Source organism: Natrix helvetica, assembly GCF_964273705.1.
Source record: "Natrix helvetica genome assembly, chromosome: 5".
Taxonomy (NCBI): domain Eukaryota; kingdom Metazoa; phylum Chordata; class Lepidosauria; order Squamata; family Natricidae; genus Natrix; species Natrix helvetica.
Genome location: NC_138551.1, coordinates 35938945 through 35952565, shown reverse-complemented (window position 1 = coordinate 35952565; position 13621 = coordinate 35938945). Strand labels below are relative to the sequence as shown.

Below are 13621 nucleotides of genomic sequence, written 5' to 3'. Positions count from 1 at the left end.
GAGACTCAACGAATTTCTGTGACGATAAAAATATAAATTCTATCATGTCATGATAAAATTACAGATGATGAAAATGATAAGGAAAAGGCATTTTATTTATTTATCACATATATAAGAAGTCTCAACTATAAGTTTATTACATAATGTTTAATTTCAATTTGATACGTTCTTTCTTATATTCAGGACAGTGGTCCGAATAAGTAACTATAACTCATACATCATAAATGTCAAACAGCTTATTACTTACAGTAGTTCTTACATTCTTTTTTCCCATTCACGCTGAAATCACAAACATATTAGGATGTCTTATCTCATAGATACACTGATTTTGTCCTATTAATTTTAACTGTTGAAATTTGTCTTACAAATTCTTCCAGTTTATTACTTGCCAGATATGAGACTCCATTCCTACAATTCTTAACCAACTTGGCTTGGCCAACAAATTTCAATAGCAGTCTTTGGAAATAGTATTTCTACAATTTCACTAGAGAATTTGCTATAATCACTGAGATAAAATAAGAATACTATAATCTATTCTGTTCACAAGCCTAACTCTCCAAAGCTACATTAAATAAATTACAAGAAAAAAAAGTACAAGCATATATATTTATATACATACACAATTCATACTGTGGATTTCTCTGTAATTAGTTCGTCTAATTGTCCTCTTTTTTCTCCAAAGTTCACTGTGCTCCCTTTTAAATACTTTCCCTCGGAAACTCATTGTGTTAGTAGAATGTCAAGCAGAAAAGAAATCCATATTAGAAAAACACAATGCTCTTTCACTGATTATTAGAATTTATGCTGTGAGCAGAGGAAGTACAGGGACACTTATACTATCTCTACAAATTGCATTCAAAATAAGAAAAAGAAGAACCCGAAATTCAGTAATAAATCATTACTTCCTGTCTGAGTAATGTTGTGCTTCTTCAATGACAAGTAAGATTGAAGCCTCAGTCACAATGTTTCCTATCACCTGTTTCATTTCTCCCCACCCACCTAAGATTGGAGGAACAGTATTATACCACGTAAACTTTAGCTGTTGTGAATAAAGAATTCCAATCTGGGTAGGGAGAGAACAAAAAACTCCTCTGCCTCACAAAGAATACAGCACACAGCCTTTTGCTAAACTGAAGACCATCTGTAAATTTAGTTTGAAGAAATAGAAGTATAACAGACCTCTACAAGCTTCTGAATGTCTCAAATTGGCGTTCCGTATTTCATTCAGTAGTGGTCAGATATGAAATAGAGCAGGGTTTCCACCAAAAAACTGGCTTCAATGTAATTAACAACCATTTGGCCAAGTCTACTTATAGTTGAGAGGGACGTGGTGGCTCAGAGCTTAAGACGCTGAGCTTGTTGATCAGAAAGGTCGGCAGTTCGGAGGTTTGAATCCCTAGTGCATTGTAACGGAGTGAGTTCCCATTACTTGTCCCAGCTTCTGCTAACCAGCAGTTCAAAAGCACGTAAAAAATGCAAGTAGAACAGTAGAAACCATCTTTGGTGGGAAAGTAACAATGTTCCATATGCCTTCAGCATTCAGTCATGCTGGCCTCATGACCACAGACAAGTCCTTGGACAGCGCTGGCTCTTTGGCTTTGAAACGGAGATGAGCACCACCCTCTAGAGTTGGGAATGACTAGCACATATGTATGAGGGGAACCTTTACCGTTACCTATAACTGACTTCCTTTTATGTAGGTATTTTGTGGCCAGAACTACTTCTTGTCTGACTGTGGTCTAACGCTGCGCCTAGGAGAAGTGTGGGATAGTCTGCCTTCTGCTTTTCTCCACCTTGGCCATCACTGTCAGCTCTGTCTGCATAATGAAACCTAGTCTTTGGCTGTTGCCTACAGTGCCTAGTTTCCAGGGAAGTGGGGAAAGAGAGTTGCTACATTATAGAGCAGCTCAGATGTCATTCTCTTAGTTGTAGATTGGGTACTTTCTTTTGCTTATTAGGGCAGTGTTGATATTTTGTATATTGAGGGAAAGCAATATTAGAAGGGTAGAGTTTGGAAAAAGAATCAAGCTTTAAAACATTTATATGGCTTTTCAATTGATGGTGGCTTCATAATGAAATAATTAAAAACAATTGAAAGGGCAGATACATTAACCATATTTTAATTCAGAATAATACATCTGCTTTTCATTTTTTCCTCATTAACAGCCACAATAGGAAATAAGCTTTCCTCCATTTTTTTTTACTTAAAATATTAAATTGGCCCAGTGGTTCTGAAAGACACCTGAAGCACATACAAAAAAAAAACCCAACAACAAATTTCAATACGTCTGAAGGCTGGCAGATTTCAGTGATGTGCCTTTCCCTCAGATAAAATGAATAGCTGTTAAACAGGGACATCTTGTTTCAGCAGCTTCACCATTCATCTAGAATGGTGCTTATAAGGCCAAAAATGCAAGCAATATACCAAAGAAAGATCAAATTTTATTCTCAAGAATGTACTGATTACTTCTCTAATGATTGGAAAAGAATTGAGGAGAATGATTGCAAGTTCCATTTGTAAGGTTGCACCTTGGCATGCTCAGAACTCCCAGCAAAATTCTCCACTCTACAGAAATGTTTCTCAGTCCTGTCAACTTTAAGATACATAGATTTCAACTCCCAGAATTTCTCTTCAAGAGTTGGTGTCCATGGATCTCAAAGTTGCTGAGTTTGGGAAAGCTGGTTTCAAAATATTCTCAAAGCTTACCTGTGCAGTGCTAGCGCATAATCTATCAATGTGAATCAAAGAGAGACAAAGAAGAAAGAAGCTGTTTTAAAAATTACATTTATTTTTCATCCTCCTTAACAACTAATGTTTAACTGGGGAGAGGGAGCTTTAAAATTGTCTAGGTATCTTCTGGTAAGTCTTCTCTAAAGACTTGTGAAGAAGATACCATTCTATAAATTATACAAAACTTAAACTGACTGAAAAGAGAATCAATCTAGCCCAGAAAATAATAGCTGAATTGTATCCCCACAAAATACTTATAGCTTCTAATAACTCTAAATTCTGATTTATTTTTATTACATTTACTGTGTTTTTAACATGTAACTTTTTATGCTTTGAAATTGCTAAGAGTCTTTCTGGTAATATAGAAATGAAACAACATGAAATAAAATTAATAAATACGTGCTTTCTTTTTTAAAGATATTGAAACAGTAGCAAAAGGGAGGAGCTTACAGGAAATGGAAAAAGGGTAGATTGTAAGAGTCTAGTCATGTGGCTCAGTCCTTTAGAGATGCTGTCAAAAAACTGAAACGCCAAAGTGAACTGAGGTCAACAAAGAAGATGAAAAATAAAAGGTTTTTTAAGACATAGTTTTCTCAAAAGAAAAGAAAAGAAACTGATCAGCTTTAAAATGAAGAAGACAAAGTGCTAATGAATAGAGAAAAGGCAGAACTTTTTGATGCAATTTAAGTATTCTACTAGGAAATTGTAAAAAAGTGAACTGAGGGACAAAATGAAATAGATTGAAAGCATGGAAATACCTCTTTGCATTAAATGAATTTAATGACCATATTAATTGCATTCTATGGATATGAAGGAACTAACTGATCATCTGACTGAATTTCTATGTATTATCTCGGAGAAATCCTGATCAAACTCTAGGTGACTGGAAGTAAGTAAGTGTTATCCCAATCTTCAAAAAAGGGAAAATGGAATATCCAACAACTATAAACCACATCAATATATGATAAGATTCTGGAGCAAATTGTAATGAGATTGACTCATGAGCACCTTCAAAATAATGCAGTAATTACTAGAGGTTAGCATGAATTTATTGAGCAGAAATCTTGATACATTTTCTGATTGGATAATTTCCCGAATATATTATTGGAATACTGCAGACATAATATATATTAAATTCAGATTTTACAGTTATAAGTAGCAGATGTTCCAGCATTGCGTAGGGGTTGATAGAATGAGAAGAGTTGCTTTATTGTGGAAAAAATTGCTCTATTCTATCCAAATTTCAAAAGTATAAGCATATGTATAATTATGAATTTTCTGAGCCCCTGGGATTATACCCATTTTTTGTCTAATTTTGCTGAAGTCATTGTTCAGAATTAAAATTTACTATGCACATATCTATCATCAGGCACTGTTTAGCTGAAAAGAACATGAGCTCTGTGTGTTGAGACATCATAAGTGATAACTGAAGTCTTCAGTTCATTATAAGGACCAAATTGAAGATACCTAACTTCTTGATGGTATAGAAAGCTACATCAAGCTGATGAGGTCAATGCCATATAACTTCTTCATCCAGTAAGTGATGCAAAGTTCTGCTAAGGTTACCTTGAATTTTCAAAATGATGCGATGAAAATGTAAAAGCCAAGCATTTTTTTAAAAAAAATCTACTTTACATTTTGGATTTGGTACATCCTGAATGGCCTCGATCTTGCCTTATAATGCAAAAATGCCTGACACATCAGTTCTTTGAATGCAAAGCAATATGTACCATCCAAGCCTTCAAAACTATCAGGTGACCTTGGGTCAGTTGCTCTTTCATGGTTCAAGGAAGCAGACAATAGCAAACCACTTCGGAAATCTTGCCAAGAAAACTACAAGAAACATGTCTGATCAGTTGCCAGGAATTAATACTGAAGAACCCTACCCCCAAAGCCTCTAGATATCTAAACGATTTATCATCAATCGTATGTAATTTTCTTTAAAGAATTCTTTATTTAAAAAATTAAGGTTCAACATACAACTTGAACCTTGGTGTATCAAATCAATGTGCTAAAAGGCCAGAGTTACAAAAGGTTTAGCCCCACAAAGTTCAGTGTTGTATTTGTACTGATAAATAAATAAAGGGAGACTAGTATAGATCTATTTCGAGCTAATTACTCTCATCAGCTAGCCAAAGCCTTACTGGGATTTGAACCTGGGCTGTATTATATCTTAGGCAGGAGTCTTAGCCACTAAGCCACAGGCTCGCCTCCTTATCAGTTGAGTGATAAATATATATATTTATCAGATATTTAGCAGATATATATATATCTGCTAAGACTCCAAAGAAATTAGCTGGCTCACAACAAATTGTTCAAAGGGACCTAATGCAACCAATTAATATAGAAGCAGACTGAGTAGAGGGAATGAAGCCTTGTCCCTGGTTACTGTCACAATTTTTTCTTTTTCTTTTTTTCAAAAGGCCTTCTGGCAGCAAATTTCACTTCCTCATTACTAATTATTAGATATTCTGCATGCAATGTATAAGACGATTTCAGAACATATGAACACATATTAATTCATAACAATCCAGATAACAATTAAATTTATTATTGTAATTAATTAATTAAATTAATATAGCTGCCTAGCTTACAAAGGCATGTCTGGGTAGCTCACAGCAGTTGAAACAACAGAAACAATAAAATAAGCACAGTAGCATACAATTATCCTAAAAATTATGATTAAAAATTCAAATGTAACATACTCATTTGGTCGATATGAATCATACATGCTCTTACCACTATCAAGGCTTACCACACCTGTCAGACACCCTTCCCCCTCCCCAGGCATGCTTGAGAAAGCTCTAATAGTGGGAAGGTGGAAGGAAAGAGAAGAGATGGTCCACCATTGGAAAACTGAAAGAACTATTTAGGAACAAATTATCATGGATATAATCTACCTGGTGGCCACTAAGAATTGACAATGATTTGAGGGCGCAGTCACTTAATGTAGCAAGTAGTTTCCATGACTATAGAAGTTCCACTGTAAAGTTTAGAAAATAAAAAAAAATAAGAAGCTACTTATCTCTTTTCTTTTCTAAATTTTCCAGTGGAACTCCTATAGGTGCCCAGATCTTTACTGGGATGGAATGGAATATTCTGAAATATAAGTAGGAAAATAACCCCTCCAGTTGCCTTCTTTGATTCATTGGAACTTTGATGAAATCAAGCTTTTTGAAATCAAAGGAAGAAGTGGTATCCCAGTCTGTCTCATGCCTACCTACATAAATCTAAATGATGCTTTATTGCTAACACAACCATTATTGCAGCCTATCACACATGAGCATCTTGGATCTTAAATTCCATATAGACTCATCAGCTGAAAAAGTTTCCTGTCTTCAACAGAGGACAATCAAACTGTATTTTATTTAGCTAAATGGCTGTTTTGGAAAGCTCACAAAAAGGAGGCCTGATTATGCTTCTGCTTGCAGAATATAAAATTTTAAAGGCCATAACAAAAGATGGATATCCCAGAATCAATTCCCAGACAGACCCGATAACCACAAAAGAACCACAGTGTAAATAAAATACCCATTTTTCTCATACCACCAACACTGTCAGATACCTAAAACCTTCTCATGTGACGATGTGAAGAGAACTGGCAATGTTAAATGTCCCTGGCTGCACTGAAATTTACCACAGGATCCATCACTCTAGCTATGCTTTGTAAACTATTCTTTCTCAGGATTTGAAAGTATATTTCCAACATTCTAATTTCACAAAGGCATTATAATATTTTTTCCCTCTCAAATATCTTTGTAGTGTAAATATAAGGGGAAACAGTTCAAAGGGCACATTAATGAAGGCTACAATTGTGGCAAAAAACTATAGAGAAAATAGCAAAGTGGAAAGTAGAAAGCTAAGTATTATAACAAAAACGAAATAGCAATAGCACTTAGACTTATATACCACTTCACAATGCTTTACACTCCTCTTTAAGCAGATTACAAAATCAGCATATTTTTCCCAATAATCTGGGTCCTCATTTTACCGACCTCATAAGGGTGGAAGGCTGAGTCAACCTTCAGCCCGATGAGATTCGAACTGTCAAATTGCAGGCAGCTGGCAGTCAGCAGAAGTAGACTGCAGTACTGCATTCTAACCACTGTGGCACCCTGGTTCTTTACCTCCAAACCAAATCCTATCCCCAAACCAAAAAAAGTGATTTTGTCTCTAAAGAGTAAATATTGGAATATTGATCCCCTACATAGCAGATGAATGAAGTTATCTAAGCTAGGTGATTAGTAGGTGTAAAAAAATGTCTTGATGATACATAATTACATAGAAGATACTGATCTCATTCAAATAATGATGGGATTTGCAAAATATGAACCTATATAAAAATCTTTCAAATTGATTTAAGTTGGAAAAAAAGTTGACATTTTTGCAAGTGTATGCTTTATTTTCTCTCTATATAAATCTGCCTGTGCAGCCATTGGCAAAGAACATAATCAAATACTGGTTTTTGCCATTTGGTCTAGTGGTTAAAGCACTGGGATAGAAACCAGGAGACTGTGAGTCTTAGTTCTACTTTAGACATGAAAGTTGGCTGGGTGACTTTGGGTCAGTCCTCTCTCACCCCAACTCGCCTCATAGGGCTCTTGTAGGAAAAATGAAGGAAGAAGAAATATAAAGTATGATCACAGCCTTGAGTTGTTTATAAAAATAACAAAGGCATGATAAAAAGAAAATCCAAAAGCTATTATTAAAATGTTACATGACCGCAGATTTGAACTCAAGTAACATCACAATAAAATGCATGACAAAATTTCCAGTGAACTTAACAGGTCCAGATTAACTAATAGGGAGATATTGATTGACCCTACAACGACTGAATTGTTTGTAAGGATAGTGTATGTATAAATGTTTGTTGATATCTGCTGCCGTATAACTTCCGAATACTACAATATAAAGCTAAAAGAAGAGGACTTAAATCCTGTATAAGAAAAATAACTGGGGTGAGGACTGTAAATCTACAAATGATTTCACTGTTGTGGCACACACATTCTTATGCAAAGCAGTATTCAGTCAAGTTTCTATATGGGAATTAGATAGCAGGATAAGCAAGAGGATCTTCCAATTTAGCTTAGCCCAGTTTGAAGTAAAGTATGTCACATTAAAGTCCAAAAGTTCTTCTATGACACATCAAAACATTATTTTTAGAGTTAACAGAATAACAGAATTGGAAGGGACCTTGGAGGCTTTCTAGTCCAACCCCCCGCTTAGGCAGGAAACCCTACAACACTTCACACAAATGGTTATCCAATCTCTTCTTTAAAACTTCCAGTGCTGGAGCATTCACAACTTCTTGAAGCAAGTTGTTCCACTGAGTAATTGTTCTAACTGTCAAGAAATTTATCCTTACTTCTAGGTTGCTTCTCCCCTTGATTAGTTTCCACCCGTTGCTTCTTGTCCTGCTCTCAGGTGCTTTAGAGAGTAGCTTGACTCCCTCTTCTTTGTGGCAATCCCTGAGATATTGGAACACTTCTACCGTGTCAACCCTACTTCTTCTTTTCTTAAACTAGATATACCCAGTTCCTGCAACCGTTCTTCATATGTTTTAGCCTCCAGTCCCCTAATTATCTTTATTGCTCTTCTCTGAACTCTTTCTAGAGTCTCCACATCTTTTTTACATTGTGGCGACTACACCTGGATGCAGTTTTCCAAGTATGGCCTTACCAAGGCATTCTAAAGTGTTCTTAACACTTCACATGATCTTGATTCTATCAGTATGTTTATGCAGCCTAGAACTGTTTTGGTTTTTTTGGCAGCTGCAGCACATTGCTAGCTCATATTTAAATGACTGTCCACTAGGACGCCAATTCCCTCTCACAGTTACTACTATTGAGCGAGGTACCACATATACTGTACTTGTGCAGTATATGTGGCTGTGCAGAGTTGGGCTCCTTAAGATTATTAGGACCAGCTTAGCCCCAGGACTAGTGAATAAATGGCCACTCTTGCATTACAAGTGCTTCAAAGTTAAAGTTTAGAATGCAGAAGATAATTCAAAACAAATTCCAAAAAAGTTAAGCATTACGGTAGTGCCTAATTAAGACATTGCTTTACTATTCATTTAATTAAATGGTAATTCAGAAATCCTTGAAATAGGAAAAACACTAGCTCCAAATTTGGCACTAATCACAAAAACTGCATTCACTGCAGGCTTCTTTCCAAGAACAAGGACTGAAATGCTCACAAATCCAAGAAAAAATGAATCTTTCCAAGTTTGTAATAAGAACTAATTTGTAACCAAGAAACACACTCTTAACAGGATATTACCACCAAATGGCGTCCTCCTAAGATTGATAATGATTCCAAAGATAAATAGAGCAGCATCTAAACATTTGCATGCTTTTGTGTAAGGGTTACATTGCTGGACAGGACCAAGCCATGTGAATTAAAGCACCCTCTTGATACTTTCAAATCTACAACAGATAGCTGTTGTTCAAATGACCTTTTGGTAAACTTGGATAGTTTCCACTTCTTGCAGAACTTTTGTTGAAGGGTAGTTTATGCATTAACTTTTCAGAATCTGTTTTCGGAACCTTCACATCTTGGATGAAAATAAATGTCTTTAGGTGGAGTTAACATGGTAGTAGATTTGACTTTCCTAAACACAGTTTTACTGGTTCTAATATGGTCCAGGACTCAGTTTACTTCTAAGGATAGAGAGACTGAAAAAGGAAATCTTAACTTCTAGGAAAGTGGACTTTAACTACTCTCCCATGAACCAAATTTCCATTCTTCCATGAATCAAAGTGTCATTTTCTACTACTTTAACCCAATTTTCCCTCTTCATTTGGGTACATCATCTATAGTTAGACTTAAAACTTGTTTTAAGTCAAGTTTTGCTTCTAGGATCTAACAAACAACCAGATATTTAGTTATTGCCAACAATCAATCATTTCGAGTAGTTCTTTAGGGAGGTGGTAATAATAGTACTCTTTTCCTTTCAAAGGATATTCACAGCACAGAAGCTTACCAAGCAGTAGTTGAACCCACATGCTTCTTGATGCATGCACTTCCAGAGAAAGTATAGTAATTTATGTCTCATCTGTCATTCACATTTTAATCAGAATGACTTTTTCTCTCAGGAAAGTAAAGAACAGATTAATCCCACAAATGCTTCAGCAGATACTAAAGATACCCTTCTGTCGTACCCTTCTAAGCCTCATAATGCCCCAAATGGTATTTTGATCCTGTTCCTTAGAGCCTTGAAACAGGCGAAACAAATCTTACATTACGTATCATAGATAGCAGTTAGATTCTTAATTGACTTGGGTTTGTTCCTATCTATGACAACCATCTCTTCTTGACATCTGGTGCTTAATCAATATTAATTAATTTGTTGTGAGTCTAACTGAAGCATGTTTACATGGTGTATTCAGAGCAAAGTGTAAAATCTTATTTTTGCAAACTTCTTTCATGGAGGAAATATTTATTTCCATTCAATGTATAGTATGTTTAACCACTTTAAAATGTATTGACTTTTGTCTGTTGTTGACTGCCTTAAGAAAAAATAGCTTTTCAGAGTGTCATACAAAATTTAAAAAGTAATATATATATATATATATGTATGTATGTATGTATGTATGTATGTATGTATGTATGTGTATATATATATATATATATATATATATATATATATATATATATATATATATATATATATATAATGAGCATAATTCAAGAGAACTACTCACTCTGCAAAACGCAGTAGTTATTGAACTATTTCTTTAAACATTCTGTTTGTAGGAAGGTTCCACAAAGTGTTCAAACCACAAGAGTCATGTAATTTATGAAGAATCATGATTTTAACAACCCCAATTGTCTAATGCAGTGATTCTCAACCTGTGTGGGTCAAACGACCCTTTCACAGGGGTCACCTAAGACCATCAGAAAACACATATTTTCGATGGTCTTAGGAACTGAGACACCAATTTTATGGTTGGGGGTCACCACAACATGAGGAACTGTATTAAAGGGTCGTGGCATTGAGAAGGTTGAGAACCACTGGTCTAATGTTTAATTATCAAGGGAGTGAAATTGTATGTGATTTTCATGTTACTTCTGGTTGCTGTAAATCTGGAACTGCTAGTTCTAAACACAGCAGTATATAATGATGAGAATAGCGCTATTCATTTTACACTAAGTAGTCAGTAATCAGTTTCAGTCACTGGAACTTGTTTTATTAATTCTTCTGTTCCTTTGTCAAGTTAATCTATCTACATTAAGTTCCCATCTTCCTAATGATGGTGGATAATAAAAAAGGAAGAGAAAAGAACCACAACCCTAAATCTAAGGCAAATAGTCAGCTTTTCAAGAATTTTTTGGGGAATGTCGGGGTGGGGGAGGAACCTCATTACTTCTGCTGCTTTAGAGAAGTCACACTTCTTGGATTCCCAAAGATGACACTGTTTAATTGAGGGGATCTGGAACAGGCCTACTTTGCCCAGATAACAGAATTACAGAAGACAAATAATCCCTCAAATAGCAAAGTCCTATGATATATTAGGTAGGTGATCTCTTCACTTGTTACTAAAGGCCAGACAGGAAATTCTGCATAGAAACCTATCTCATGTAAGGTCCTACCTAACTAGGTCCATGGTTGCGTTTGTATAAATCTTTAAAGTATATTCTTAAAAATGTCTTCTTTCTGATAGCCTTGCTGCTGACTGAGTCCCTTAGATGAAGAAAAAGTAGATGCAGTACTGGAGGATGGCTCTTTGGCTCCTTTTATTATGTCATGGTATGACTGTAGTGAGCCCCTAGTTGACTGTAACTCAACTTGCAGCTTCTATCCAAACAAATAAACAGGTACAGCCTTATACCAAGAAAGGACACCTTAGGTTGATAGTCCAGGCTGAAGTAATGAATCTGACTGGGATTCTCAAAAGGAAGTTTTTTTTTTCATCTATGTTGATTCTTTCTTGTCATTTCATTTGGTTAAGCTGTAAATGGCACTTATGATTTGGATTATATTAATATACTATAGTTTTGTAAGTGGTTCCACATGTTATTGACAAAAAAGTGGAATAAAAAGAATAGTACTAGTACAAGGAGATGAACACTGAAGTTATGAGTATGATTTTGTGCCTGAAAAATCAGAGAAAGCTGATGTCTTTAAGCTGGAAATCCCCATTTTAGTGTTCACAAATCATTAGTCCATTTCCAGGCATGACCATGATTGAGATATTTGTTAAATGTATGGACAACATGAATATTGCAAAGTCTGGAATTTTTTTCTCTCTCTTTCCTTTTTGGAAGCTGTAGCATAACAGGATATGTGGAAATGAAATGCATATAATGAAAAACAGGATTTTTTCAGATACTTAAAAACTGCAGAAGCTTAACTGCAGCATACAAAAATCTTCTCCAACCTAATATCATTTTAGGACAACAACACTCATCCTTTAAGTTTTAAAAATAGAAAAATAGATCAGTGAACTGTACCAACAACTACAGATTATACCACCTTGTTTAAAGGGTGTCTTTTTGCTGTCCCCAAAACCAAATTTTTCAGTTTAATCATAAATCCATTCAACTATGTTTTTTGAAGAATAGAACAAGATTAACTTCCTTTTTTTGACATGTCATCAAAATATTGCCCTCACCCTTAGATAAAAATGAATGATTCTTAAAAGGAAGAAGGTTTCTGTTGACATGATATATTCTGGCTCTGAATCAATGCATTTTAGCAGTGGGTAGAAAGGTAGCCAGACTGAGCATCTGCTTAAAATGAAAATATTTTTGCATTTTCCTTTCAGATACAGAAACAAACCATTGGTGGTTATAGAAGCTGTTAAAATTTCTTGAAATTTTTCAAGGCCCATCTGGAGGCATATCACCCATCATCAGCATTACTAGCGCCAGTGCTCCTGAGAAGAAAGCCATTGCACAGTTGCAGAACTCATTCAGAATTGTTCAATCCATTCATCTCTCCCCTAGTCATTCAACAGTTCACATTTTTCATAATTTCTCCCTATGCTGCCCGTAATCTCTTAAACCTTTCATGGGGCCCAGGGAGGCAGTTGGGCCTGCTGATAGTATACCTGGCTCCTCGCTATACTTCAGCGGCCCTGCCCGAACTCCTTGAGCTGATCTCATCGGTGGCGGTTGAGACCCCCAAACTTTTAGTGATGGGGGATTTTAATCTGCCGTCGATGGGAGAAGCGTCTGAGGGGGTTCGGGAGTTCATGGCTGCCATGACAGCCATGGACCTGACCCAGTTAATTCAGGGCCCTACTCACGAGGGAGGCCACACCCTAGACCTTGTTTTTGTCTCTGGCCAGTGGACGAGTGATCTGGGAATAGGGGATCTAGACACTATTCCCCTGTCATGGTCGGATCACTCACTTCTCCGGCTGGACTTCCCTGGTGCTACCCCCCGCCGCGAGGAGGCGGAACTGGAAGGTATTAGATGGTTCCGCCCCAAGCGCCTGATGGAACCGGATAGGTTCCAGACGGAACTTGGGCCACCTCCTGTGGACCTGACCCGCCCCCGAGTAGAGGACCTGGTAGTCGCATGGAATAGTGCGGCTACCGGGGCCCTAGACCGGGTGGCGCCTTTGCGGCCTCTCCTGCGGCGAAGAACCACCCTGGCACCTTGGTTTACCGAGGAGCTAAGGGTGATGAAACGCCACAAGAGACGCCTAGAGAGTCGTTGGAGATCCTCCCGTTCCGAATTTGACCGAGCACAGGCACGAGCCTATTTGAAGACGTACCTTGTGGCACTAAGAGCGGCCAAACGTCAACATTGCGCTGCTCTTATTGCGTCTGCAGATAACCGCCCTGCCGCCCTGTTTCGGGTGACCCGTTCCCTCTTGTTTGAGAGACCACGGGAAGCCCCTTTACAGGGCAGAGCAGAGGAGTTTGGGAATTATCTAC

The 13621-nt window shown here is 36.8% G+C and overlaps 1 protein-coding gene across 7 annotated transcripts in view; it reads right to left on the bottom strand.

Moving 5' to 3' along the window:
* The window catches only part of DOCK10 (dedicator of cytokinesis 10), a gene marked incomplete at its 5' end in the record, with an annotated part of 144329 nt that overhangs the window by 115754 nt on the left and 14954 nt on the right, over positions 1–13621 (bottom strand). For 2 of the 7 annotated variants that reach the window (XM_081956366.1, XM_081956367.1), the window contains one exon: positions 620–816. The exons of the other annotated variants lie outside the window; for them this stretch is intronic. In XM_081956366.1, coding sequence (XP_081812492.1) covers positions 620–724 — 105 coding nt within the window. Of the gene's footprint in view, positions 1–619; positions 817–13621 lie in introns of those variants that run through there. 7 annotated transcript variants of the gene reach the window in all.